The 13,045-nt window shown below is 37.1% G+C and overlaps 1 protein-coding gene across 19 annotated transcripts in view; it reads right to left on the reverse strand.

Annotated features, from left to right (window-relative positions):
• Nucleotides 1-13,045, reverse strand: part of LOC127467540 (uncharacterized) — a 284,446-nt gene that overhangs the window by 61,241 nt on the left and 210,160 nt on the right. For all 19 annotated transcript variants that reach the window (XR_007903162.1, XR_007903164.1, XR_007903161.1 and 16 more), the window contains one exon: nt 1,591-1,641. Coding sequence is in view for 9 of the 19 variants with exons in the window: in XM_051779616.1 (XP_051635576.1) it covers nt 1,591-1,641 (51 nt within the window). In the remaining 10 variants the exon portion in view is untranslated. The remainder of the gene's footprint in view (nt 1-1,590; nt 1,642-13,045) is intronic.

Below are 13,045 nucleotides of genomic sequence, written 5' to 3' on the forward strand. Positions count from 1 at the left end.
AGGCAATTTTTGAGAGCAGTGGTCAAAGTTAGGAAGCATGGAGGGTCCACGGAAGAGGTGGGAGAAAATACTTTATTCACTACAAATACAGTTTTGATGATGAATTTTACTTAATTCTCTTAATTAAAAAAAATTTAAAAATTGTTCTATCAAAGACATATTTGGAGAAATTTTACTGAATTATATTGATCTTTGTTTCAGAAAAATTATTAACAGTATTTAAATAAACAAAGACTGTTAAAAAATAAATTTGCTATTTGAGCCACAATGATTTCTTTTCTCAGATTTCTTATAGTGATAAATAAAACAATTATTATTCTAAATCAATCAAAGAATTACAATTTAATTACAATGTATATCTGTAAAGCAAACACCATGACAAGCTCTTCAGGAGAGACCGTAATATAAGAAGAAAAAGAATAGACAGTGTTAACAATCTTTTTGCTGGAGTTGTAAAAATTATATTATTAATGGATTATATATTATTGATAATTATATCTTGTAATGTTTTGAACAAAATACCATAAAAAAATTTGAGCTATGGAACACTTTAACATGAAATAAGAGAAAGACTTATACAGGAACACTGTGATCTTATTTACTATTTTGTCTGTATTTGATTATTTTAACCAGGCCTAAGATGAGTCTATTGAAAAGCACAAGAACTTTAAATCTCAGGGAAACCATATCTGTATACTGTGAACACAATATTCCATCCAAAATAGCATCTTTAATTTATTTTGTCCACACTTGTCTCTCCCAACAAGATATCACATCACTGTATAGGAAGCATCAAAAAAACGATCAAATGGGGTGTAGGTAACATTAAAGTTGTACTGTATGCAAATTATATTGCCCAACTCCCTCATTAAAACCCATAACAATAAAAGACACGGCCAAGTTTTTTCTGCAAACTACCTACAGCTTATAATAACTGAAATTCCACAGGTAAAACACAGAATCCAGCCTAAAAACCTATGCACAGCAAGAGTGTAAACTGGTGCTTTGCCTTAATGTCTTTGGTATCCAGCAAACCAGATCATTATCTGCAATTTCATTCATTTTTCTAATTGTATTTTATGAATTTCAGATGTACAGAAATAAATTTCTGCTTATAAATTTCCAAAGACATCTCTACTTCCCAACACCCACTACAGTGTTGCTTTGCCATTCCTGTGATGTCAAAATACCATCCCTGGAGTTTTCAGCAGACAATCTTGTTTGCAATGCTGAAATACTGGTAGGTAAAGGGAGACTGACAGTACCCAGAAAAAAATATTCATTTGTAAGGTTTTGAAAAAAACACAAAATGTGAAGAAACAAGAACAAGAGAAAAGAAGGTAGAGAAATAATAAAAATACATACATTTGGAAAATAAACTCATTTTCTAATTGAAAAGGGTAGAAGTCTTAAAATGTCAACTTTTTCTTTTTTTTAATGACAAACTAACAACAGCATTTTGAACATATTTATGATATATTTTGTAAATTTTTTCCCAGTAATGCAGAACACCAGTCTCTCAGAATTAGTCATCAAATGTCTGGAAAACATTCTTATTAAAAAAAAATGTGACTATGTGTATTTGCTTACCTGGACAGTTAAGTAAATTCTGGCCTGAACAGAATGCATTGTAAAAGAAATCTGTAAAAGAGGGGAAAAAAGTTTCATTATTATTTATTTATAATTAAAAATTATAATTATTAAAAAAATTACTAAGTTTTGTAATGTTTTTAATGACAAAACTTAGAAAAAAGTGGTTACTACTATAGAGAAATTGCAAGCAGCAAAATAATTCTAAACAAAAAGCCTCTTAAAATCTATCAGGTCACTGTTTTCACAAAAGATTTCTGATTGTGTGACAGGATTACATTTATAGACAATAAAAACCAAACCACGCTATTCAAAAAAGGATTAAAGGTATCTGTTACGTAGGTGGTATCAACTTTTGTGTGTTTTTATTCAAATAGAAATGTGCAACTATCATTATTCCTTAAAGGATTCTCAGATGTCCGGCTGGTAAAAAACCCCCAAACATATATTTCTCATTAAATGATCTTCAGGGCATTTAAATATACAGAGTTTGTTTACTTCTATAACATTTCATATAAACACCATATCAAAAGAACGCTATTAAGACTGCAATGTGGTTAATATAAACAGCAGAAAATGCCAAATGTTAGCCTGCCTGAGCAACTTTTATTTCTTCAATTAGTATGGAATATGCTACAGTTGTTAATTACTTAGTCCCACAGTATTTCCATGGGAACTCCTCTTCAGTCCATGCACAAACATACATTCAAGAAGTTCAAGCACTGATATTTTGTGTAAATTTCATTGATTAACTTGTGGTCTGGAGAGACATTCATTCAAATCCTGACAGAAAAAAAGGTGATGCTTTTGCTATGGTCCATATAGTCTAATCATGATTGCTTTGACTGTGTTGCAAACACTGCACAACTCAAGTTCAGCAAATTCCTTTGCAGGAAAAACATTGTCCCAGATGAGTTCCTCAGTGCCAAGAGATCAAGCTGAAAAGTGAACACTTAATTTGAGTCACATGGGCTCAGTTTTTTTAGAGGACTCAGCATTACACTGGACTTTATACGTTAGAGATCCTGCTCAGTGGTTTCAGACCGAGACATTAACACCAAGCACGTTGCAAAACAGGTGACAAACTGAGGTTACAAAAGTAGGAAACACCTAATTGCTAAGCATCCCTAAAAAATTGGTGCAGTGCACTTCACATCTTGTATGAATTCTGTGGTAAATCAGAGGACTGAATTTTGTTCTCCTGGGCTTTAATCAATTTTGTCATGAGACAAAATTTTTCTTGATCAGATATGGTCTCAGTCTCTCCATTACTACAAACCAAATTCACACTCAAAGGTGGCCCATCCACTCCCTGCTTGGATCGAGAACAGTATGAAAAAGAAGATTCTTACCAAGCAAGAAAAAATTCCCCCAGCACATTTGCAGAAGGTGGTTACATCAAGCTGCACAAAGCCGCTCTAGCACTGTTTGACTTTACCACTTCAATAATGTTATAATACAGGTTTTCTTGATAAGCAAATGTCTAATCAGGGTGTTTGGAATGCATAAAACCTTCAGAAATTGTGTTAGGAAGCATGATATCTGCCAGCCACAATCACCAGCTCCAGTGCTGGAACATGTAGACGATCCTCCAAAAGGTCAGGGAATAACTGACAGCATATACCATCCTGTCTGCAAACTGGTATGACAGAAGAGTTGTTTGGTAGTGTTTGATTAAATACTCACTGACCCCAAGAAAAGAAACATAATTTCAATCCTGGACTCTGGAAATTAAGTCTCATAATGGTAAGTGTCAAACAATGTCAACAAAAGGCTCTTGAAAAAGACTGTGATAACATAGAAAGACAGTTCTATCACCTCGCTTCCATTCATCAGAGACAGCAGTTTCTGGTATGTGGAACATCATTCCATATGAGTATTGGCCAACAAGCCTCACATTTTTCATTAAAAGGTAGGACAGTGACCACAGTGCTGAGAATTTTGGAATGGATCAATAAATAGCAACAGGAAAAGGTACAGACAAACTGCAAACCCTGTCAAATTAGCCCTATTCTATTATCAGCAAAAACTGGAGTGTATCCTGCTCAAAATCGGGGTTCTTCTTATTACATTAGCACTCTTCTGATGTAGCTAGACTTGTTTATCTTAATTTAAAAACTGGGATTTGGGTCAAACAACTTTGAGATGAGAGGGTCACGTCCTTACCATTTCCTTTGTCATCTACCTGTCTGTAACTTTTGAGAACATCTACCTCATTTCAGAAAGACATATCACCTGACTTATCCTCCCAGTCCCAACTACAGCCCTGTTACTGGGTTTGTGCCACTGGACTGTGCAGGTAACTGTAGATAAAACAGTTCCTCTGCTCACATCTAATAGCAAGAAAATTTTGAGCAATTTAACAGTAAGAGAATTCAAGCAAATGCAAAAAACAGTGAAAAGAAGACTGACTGATGATAGGATAAAGGATAAACTAAACTGGTGACTATGCTTTTGTAAGATTTGCCATACATAATCCTTTATTCTAAGGTCCTACACAGGAGTGGAATGAGTTGAATTTAAAAAAAACCAACAACCAAACAAAAAATAAACCTAAAACCAACAGAAAACATAAGCAGAATCTACTGCTATGCAATCAATTGCACAAACAGTCCAAATGTGTCCAGAACAGCAAGACATTCAAGAGAATATCTGTCTCTCCATGTTGAAGATAGTCGTGTTTGTCTGAGAAAGACTATTACTTTGTGCACTAAAAGTCAGCAGTCTTGCTGATGATTGCTCCTTTACCATTTTCCTGACAGTTTTGTGAGGGAAGCTTTGGGTTTGAACTCCAGCCACAACAGCTATATCCCACCATTCTCAATCACCCATGGTTAGACTCCAGAACCAAACATGCATAGTCCTGATGATTATATTTGTTTAGAATTAGAGAGGAAACTATCCTTCCCTGTCAGACTTCTGGGTACTTTTGTTGTTACCTTCAGTGTGATGATAGGCATGAAAACTGAGCAAGAGTAAATGCATTAATGACAGACCGGATGCAATTTACTTATCTTGGCCATGTCTCAAAACTGTGATGGTCACCCATCCCTGCTGATGCAGGCATTGCTGCCAGGACTCCTGAACCAGCCAAAAGTTCTGAACATATGACTCTGCTCTGGGGAAATAAAAGCAGCAGCTCCACTTCCTTCATTAATTATGTCTCAGCCTTTTTCAGAGCAAAAGATACTGCTCACCACTCCTTGGTCCACTTATCTCTCTATTGCTTAGAGAAAGTAACTTGAATTCTTTACCTTCTAATGAATCAAAACCAAACTGTTATTCCCACTCTCACTGGAGGAACAGGTATCATGAAGAGTCTGATGACTGAAGACAGGGGTTTTTTTTACCTCTGATAAAGTCCAAGCAAGAAATGACGCAAGTTCCCCTTCTAATTTGCAGAGTCTGCAGACATAGTAGCCAACTTCTTATTTTCAAACTGAGCACATATGATATAAAAAACATCAAGGTACTGGGACAATTATCATGCAATTCTAAAGACAAATTTTGCAGTCACTTTAGAGGAGAACAGTGTTTTTAGTCTCTTCTTATTCTTTAAACATTTAATAGTAATCCTATTTTATGCATACTAATTTTAAGTCATAAAGAGATTTGCAAGGGTATTGATTTCATTGGGAGTTAAGGGCTAAATATCTTTATTTGGAGCCGCAGCCTTCATCCTATTAAATCTCTACATTTATTGTCTGCACACAAATCATTATAAAACAGGCATTATTCAAGAAAGAACTCAATAGCAAGAGAAAGGCCCAATTAACAAGGAATTCAATGCAATTATGGAGGTTCAGAAGTTGCCTGGGGTTGTGTTTGCCTGCAAATCATTGGGGAAAGATGAAAAGGGAAGAGTTTGTTTCATCCCCCCTTCCAAAGTATTTTTTTTCACTTCAGGTCTACATTATTAATTTTTAAAAGCTGAAGTATCAGGACTTCTACAAAGTCACAGGTTAGGAACAAAGATGCCATGAACTGGGTTTCTGGGGGATCTTTATTTTGCAACACTGTCATCAGTGCTGGGGTTATCCCTATCAATAGCTAAAAGCAACAGACTGGAGCTCTTGTCTATAGCTCTTGGATGTTTGTACATAATTAAACTGGCTTTTCTGACCCTAGTCTGTAGACATTACAGTCAGGTCAGCACAAACAATCCTGGAATGTACATTATAATGCCTAGACTTCTTACATCCACTTCCACACCTATTTATGGGAAAAAAGAAAAAAGGACTAAGAACAGAGGGTCAACTGAAATGGACACTGGCTAATTAAAGTCAGGCTTTTTAAAGTATTAGAACCTGCCTTATTTTATTATTACAGACTCAAGTCTTTCTATAAAAAAATGGCACTGTAAATCCTCCAGCTAACGATATAAAGTCAATGGATAAAAGAAATCTGTCAGTTTATATACCCATTTAAAAAAGTTATGGAAACAGGAGGATCACAGTTGAATACCTTTGTGATAGCATTGAGGCATTTCAAGACAGCATATATTTCTTTACACAGTGTTTTTATGGCCTTTTTGTGTGTAACATTGCGATGGGCTTCATACACCTTCTTACACCAGCAAAATACTGGGCTGGTGACAAACACAACAACAAATATGTTCAGTGAAATTTGAGAGCTGCACATTCCTGCTTTTCAGCATGCAACTACTTTATCCCCTGTGGCAGCTACCCACAGCTTTCCAGCTTGGAATCAGGCTTCTGTTCTCAAGGTGGGTTCAGATATATTATGATACATCACTCTTGGAAGGATGATGTTTATTTTCGCAGTTTTTATCCCTAACATTTTCCTAGAAAGCAACAAGTTGAACTTAGCAAGGGTTTCCAGGGCGACCTCAATGGCCCCAAGACACTTATGGTTCTACTCAGCATGCAGTGACACAAGGCAGAGATACTGGTTCCTCCATCTCAGTCCTCCTGAGAGGGATAGCAGCCTGTACATACATTGCCAAGGCTGAAGGAAAGATACAGTTTGAGATGGACCTTAGCCTGGCTGTACTAACTAATGTCTCATGAAATAGAAATATGGTTGCAAAAAGTGAAGGATGCTCAGGCTTTGCAACAGGTGAGGTAGGGCCAGAGCTGAACTCTACCAACAGTGAGAAACAACTCCATCTAGGTGGGTGTGGACACAACCCTCACTGTGGCAGCTCCTGAGGGCCTTTGAGAGACCATCAACATCCCAACACTGAAGTCCTATCTAAATAAATTAATTTTGCTCATCAGGAAAAGCTCTGCAAACCTATTTATGCTGTTTACAGTGAAAGTAATGCAACCAACATGCAAGAGTTTGCACAATCCAAGCGGAACACACAACTGAATGACAGCAGGTTTGTCAGACAAGGCAGTTCTGATCCCATCAGGGAGCTACAACAAAATAAAAGTTATATTACAGGTGCAGAACTCAACAGTATAAAATAATCTAAAAAAGTGTTAATTCAAATAAAATTGTTTGCATTTTTTTCAAAAACAAACGTACACATTTCAGGAGGAAAAGACTTCTAATATTGGAGATGGTAATAAATGCATGCATAAAGAGTTAACAGAATCCTCTAAATAGTATTGAAAATGCTGACACTCTTTGAATTTTAAGGTTTTAAAAAAATCCCCTTTTGGAATGTATATTTCCAGCTGAACAGGGCCAATCTGAAAACACTGAAAAGTCATATTTAATGCAGAAAAACTTGAAGAAGTCACCTACCAGTACATCAGATACCACTAAAACTGGACTGGATAATTTTGTGGTGAAAAAATGTTCATGGTATTTTCTGCATTTGAAGTAAGTATATAAGTATGAGAAGAATCAAACTCTTTCTCATGTGTTGGTGTGACCAAAGACAAACTACATAGAGGGATTTTCTTGATATGGATTTTTGTGGGGGTTTTTTATAATTTTTATTTTGTGGACAGTTGTGTCTCAGAAGCATAATACAGAAAAATTAAACATTTCATTAAATGAATTTGAGACCTTCAAGGTCCTTGCAAATGTTGAGAGATTTGGGAGTGAGAACTTAACACTTCTTTCCCCACCAAGATCTACTCTACTTTGTAAGGCTTCAGGTTCACTTCACTTCTTAAATTAGGGGTGAAACTAGACTCAAATATTGGGTCTGCTAATTGCAGTCAGATTCCTACAACAGTATACAAGCAGTGACCAGTTTACCAACACAAAGCCTTTATAAATGTTTTTGTTTTATAGTAGTAGTTTCACTCACTGCTAAAAAGAAAGGACAGTCTTTTAAGTAAAAGTCTTTTTTCCTCCTAAACTACTTAAAACAGGATTAATTTTAACATTCTTACTAGGGGTTGGATTGCACTGTAAGCCCATTATAGCAGAAAAAGAGATGTAAAACCTCCACTGCATCTGGAGGAGGATCAGAAGACACATCCACATCTCCCACACAGCCACTGTCCCCTGCAGCTCACTCCCGTGGCAGGTACTTTGTGGGGAACCATCCCCAAAACCACAGTCTTTATTCCCCTTCAGAAGGCAAAAGCAGATTTCTGTTTTCCTGTTGTCCCCTGCACCTTTTTAAGAATCCGAAGTGTCTCCCTAAGGAGAAGTTCCACATCCATGTCCAGATCCTAGCAAAAGGCAAAGACATTCTAGAGGCCTGTTCCAGACAAGTACAGCATGGTGCTTCACCCTGTTTTGCTGTGACTATGAATGCTGCTGTTTGTAAAACCTGACCATGAACTCGCCCGTCTTATACACCAGAACATTCAAGCTCAGTGATGTGCTACACTTAGAGTCCATGCAACACAAAGCTGAATGTATTGTTGAATACCAAATACCATGCAGGAATAGTAGCTCAAAACCTGATCTCAGATACCTCACTATAGGTGCAGAGTAACTCCATTAAACCACAAACCAGAAAAAAATCAAAACACATCCCTCTCACCCCTGTCTCATTACATTACTATTTCTTTATTATAAAAAAAAAAAAAAAAGAACTGTAAGCATTACATTATTTATTTATCCAGTCGAGTAACTTGTTTAAGATTTTCAGCATTATTTTGGCTGAGCTTTGTAATTTGTCTTGTAACATTCTTTACTATACCACATGAATGGAAAGCTGCATTTCAAAGAACTGCAAAGCCACAAGTTACGTAACAACCGCTGTAAAGTGGAATCTGCTTTAATTCATAATAGGTATAATTAGCATAATAGAAATTAATTACATTATATTTCAGTGCATCTCTAAAACACTCCAGATGTTTTACGCTTTCAATACTTCATTTGTATTTACTTAAATTCTTCCTAAACAAGGTTTGTAGAGGAACAGTACATAGACCTGACAGCTAAACAGCAAATTGCTCATTTTTTCACTAGTGTGACTAAACAGGAGAAAATTATATTCTGTTTGCTGCTCACCCCCTCAAACAAGTCAAACAAAAACCTCAGCTAACAAATCTATCCAAATATAGTGTTATACAGGAGGTGGGATGAGATGATATGTTGCTCTGCACTTTGTTTTTTTCCCTGTGAAACTGCATGGTCTTAGCAAAATAAAGAAAATAAAACCACAAAACAAAGAAAAAACTCAAATCCCGGAGATTCTCAAAGATATTATTTGAATATTTCACCTTCCAAATCCAGTCAGAAACACTCTGTACTTACATTTTGTCCTAAAGATTATTCTCTACCTTAAACCTTTGACATCTGTTCCTAGATAAATTCCAGTTTTTCCCGGTACAGCTTCAGCATTCCCGCTGCTTACCCTATTGTTGACTGCCTCATCCCTCAGTATTTTTCCACATAAGTCACATCCCCCACCCACAACTATTTTTACATCAGGAACCTGTTGCCTGCATGGCCAAACACTTACCTACAATGCATTTTTCACTATCATGACTAAGAAAAGAGCTGTGGTTTTGTCGCCCATGTGAGCCCGGCTCGCTGCTCGCAGCCAGCCTGGGGTCTCCTTCTGAGGCCCAACACAGACAACTGGAGCTGGTGGAATTTACAGCACTGCCGTGACCTCTGCCTTTAACCTTGAAAAAGCTTCCTTATCTCTAGAGCACCCTTCTTCCCTCTGGTAACACAGACAGATTCCTTTCAGAGGCTTTTCAGCTGGAGAGAAGTATTTCAGTAATTATTCTTCTTCTGACAATTCTAATACAGAAATCTCACACAAAATGTTTGCTGCAAACTAGAAATACTCTGATTTCTGATGTTTCTGTGACCTCTCCTGTCTGCACAACTTCATCCACAACACTGGTCTTTCACTAGTCAAATACAATAAATTGACATATGTATTCCAGTGATCACTACTGTCACTCTCTCCCACTTCTCCAACATATTCTCCCTCTCCTTTTCCAACTCCCCAGTTATGTCTTGAGCTATGTAGCCTATCAGGAGAAAAATCCTTCTGTTACATCCTATTGCCTCATTTTCTTCCATTTTTTATTCCTGTTTCTGTATGTCTGACTTCCATGAAGAACCATCAGTTCTAGAAATAGTCCTCCGTACAAAGTACTTGTCTGTGTTGGTCCTCCACTTACTCCTCTCTTAATGGAGCATTTGATAAGAGTTTTCTCTTGTTCCCTGGTATCTCCTTGGACCAGGCAATTCAATTTTTTCTACTTAGGTCATGTCCAGCCGCAGCACAAAGAACTGTCTTCCACTAAGAAATGTCTCTTGTTTCTGACACAAGTGCAGTTCAGTACATTGCTGATCTTTCCATCCTCTTAGGTGCATTGGTTCCATGTCTTCCAAGCTACTAAGAAAGTCCTTGGTGCATGGATACAGCATATACACATTCCAGCCTAAACAGTGCTTTGAGGTACTTAGACAAGCTTTATTACTGAATAATCCAAGCACTTAACAAGCTTTAGGTATTTATCCCCCCAACAGCCCTGTAAGAGATCCCTATTTTTACCTGATGGGGAACTGAGGCATAGGAAAACTACTTATGCTACTTAATGGCAGGATATCTGCGACAACTCAGGAACCAAAGCTGTGTCTCTGATAACCCAGACTAGAATGCTAATCTAAAGACTATTCCTCCTACTTCCTGAATGATAAGGGTTCAGCAAATCCTATGTACGTGGATTTTTCCCCTGCTGCCCTTGGAATGATCTGTGTGCAGATGAGTTATTTGGGCTGGCTTGAAGGCAAAGAAACGGAGCATCTTTTCCTCCCTGTGTACACCTTTAGCCAGAAACTGTTTAGCCATTCATGTTTTACCATGTGCAGCACTTTTAATTTTAGTCTGTGATATAAAAATGGATGGGCCTATAGCTATTACCAGATGTAGTTAAATTAAAAAAACAACAGAAGAAAGAAAGAAAGGGGGAAAGAAAGGAACATGTTACCTATGGTTTCTGAGTAGAATTCTGAAGCAACAGTGAAATCTCTGCTATTTTCAGTATCATCTTCTTTCCTTGGGAAATCACGGCCCATCACAGCATACTGATCAGAACCCTTTGTCAAAGCTTTCATCAAATAAGGAGGAAAAATGTCAAAATTCTAAGCATTGTTCTATTCAGGATGATGATATCCGCTTTCTTTACTGAAGACTGGAATTTTCTCCAGGCACCGAACAGTTCTTGAGTCTGTTTAAATGAGATAGCTCTACTATCTCATGAGGAAATACTGCCTACACAGAAACAGTAGCCAGAGGTAGCCTCTGTGACTTTGCCAGTGCAACTCCTTAGATACAAAGTTATTACAAATTATTACCTGTATCAGACAGGTAAGTCTGCTGAGGTGAGGGGTAGGGAAAGGGGAAAGAAGAGGTAAAGGTGATAAAGACAAACACTGTTTGCAAATCATTTGCCTACTCCAAACAAAATCATAAGTAAAAATTATTTCCAGTAAACAGGTAGAACTTTGGGAATTAAAATAGTTTTTGTTCCTCATATAATTTTTTTTTCCTAGGAACAAAACTATACAACCTCTGGGTCCAAGTTTATATGAATTTCAAAACAAAACAAATATTCTTTCTAAATGGTAGCAACTTTATTAAACAGGGCATCTGTTTCAAACTTTCCACATCCCATGAATTGATGAAGTCAATCCAAGTCTACTTTTTATTCTCTAAGTTTCTCAAGCTAAGATGAAAAGAACATCTGATGACGAGTAGTCCATTTAAGCAACTTAGACTACACCTATATTGCTTGTTTTGTCCTTTTCCTATAGCAAAGTGTAGTTTGTGCTCAGGTGGAAATCTGAACATCTCTTATCTAGTTCACTTTATCATTTATAACCTACTAAGCAATATCAAGAATGTTGAAAATAGCAGCTTAAAATTATATCACAGAAACGGGAAGAAATGGTCAACTGTGTTCCTGGGAAGAAATAGCCAATTTTGTTCCTAACTCATTTAACATGATCATGAAACTTTTTTGTATAAAAGAATATATACTATTGTAATGATCAAGGAAGACCATGTTTTGATATTAATTCACTTCTGTAAAACTTATAGTAGCAAATATTCTTTATGAGAAGCTATCGGCGCACTACTGCTACCCTGGTGGGGACTTGCTATAATATTACAATGAACTCAGTTCTATCAATAGATGTTATCCCTTGTTTCCATGCACACACGTGAGCCACAATGTCCATTTCTGTGTAAGAGCAGATCTAGATGAAATTATCCCAATTTATGGATGTGTCCGAAGCTGGAACTTTTAAACTGGGCCATACTGAATCTAAAGGGAAATCTCCCCCCCCCACAAAAAAACCCCAAACAACAACAAGAAAAAAAAGACATTCAAAACAAGGCCCTGCATGCCATGAAGTCTGGCACAATCTTAATCCATAACAAGGCTATGAATGAGCACATGGCATTCTCAAGTACTACCACACTAACATTTAGTTTGATATATCTTACAGATGGCAGTATTTTGCCACAGCAGGGAGAAGGTCTTGGCAGGGAAGCACAGAAAACAATAAACACTGAAGTTTTGAGAACTGGATTTTTAGAAACTGGTCTCCATGTTTGTGACATCTGAAGCTAGTCTGGAAATAAAGCCTTTAATTTCCTCTGTAGATGTTGCCAAGAATACAAGGAAACCCTGAAAGGAAGAGGAGGAGACGAATGAAGCAGGATGTGGAAGGTAAGGATTCACAGCAGCAGCAGCAGGATGCTGTGGTGTCCTCCCATAGCTGGTAGCACCCATGGGTCCACCTGCAAAATCTCAGATTACCAAAAGTAAAGCTTAACTACCAAAACCCCCTGACATATTTGTGGAGGGTAATGCTCCGGGGTACTCAACCTTGCAGCACTCACAAAGTCCTTCTATACAGTTTGCATCTTTGTGAATCAGCATTAGCTTTCCATGATTTGTATTTACCTACAAAAACACCCCAACATAGCAAAGGAAATTAAAAGATTGTGCTACTCAAAACTAGACCTAATAAATAGCTGGACCTCAGTTAGTAGAAACCTCTCCTTGCTTCCAGTGTGGCCCAAATGTCACTGTAATGAAGAAAT

Source organism: Manacus candei, unplaced genomic scaffold (assembly GCF_025592945.1).
Source record: "Manacus candei isolate 608988 ecotype Guabito, Panama unplaced genomic scaffold, ASM2559294v1 h1tg000014l, whole genome shotgun sequence".
Lineage (NCBI taxonomy): Eukaryota > Metazoa > Chordata > Aves > Passeriformes > Pipridae > Manacus > Manacus candei.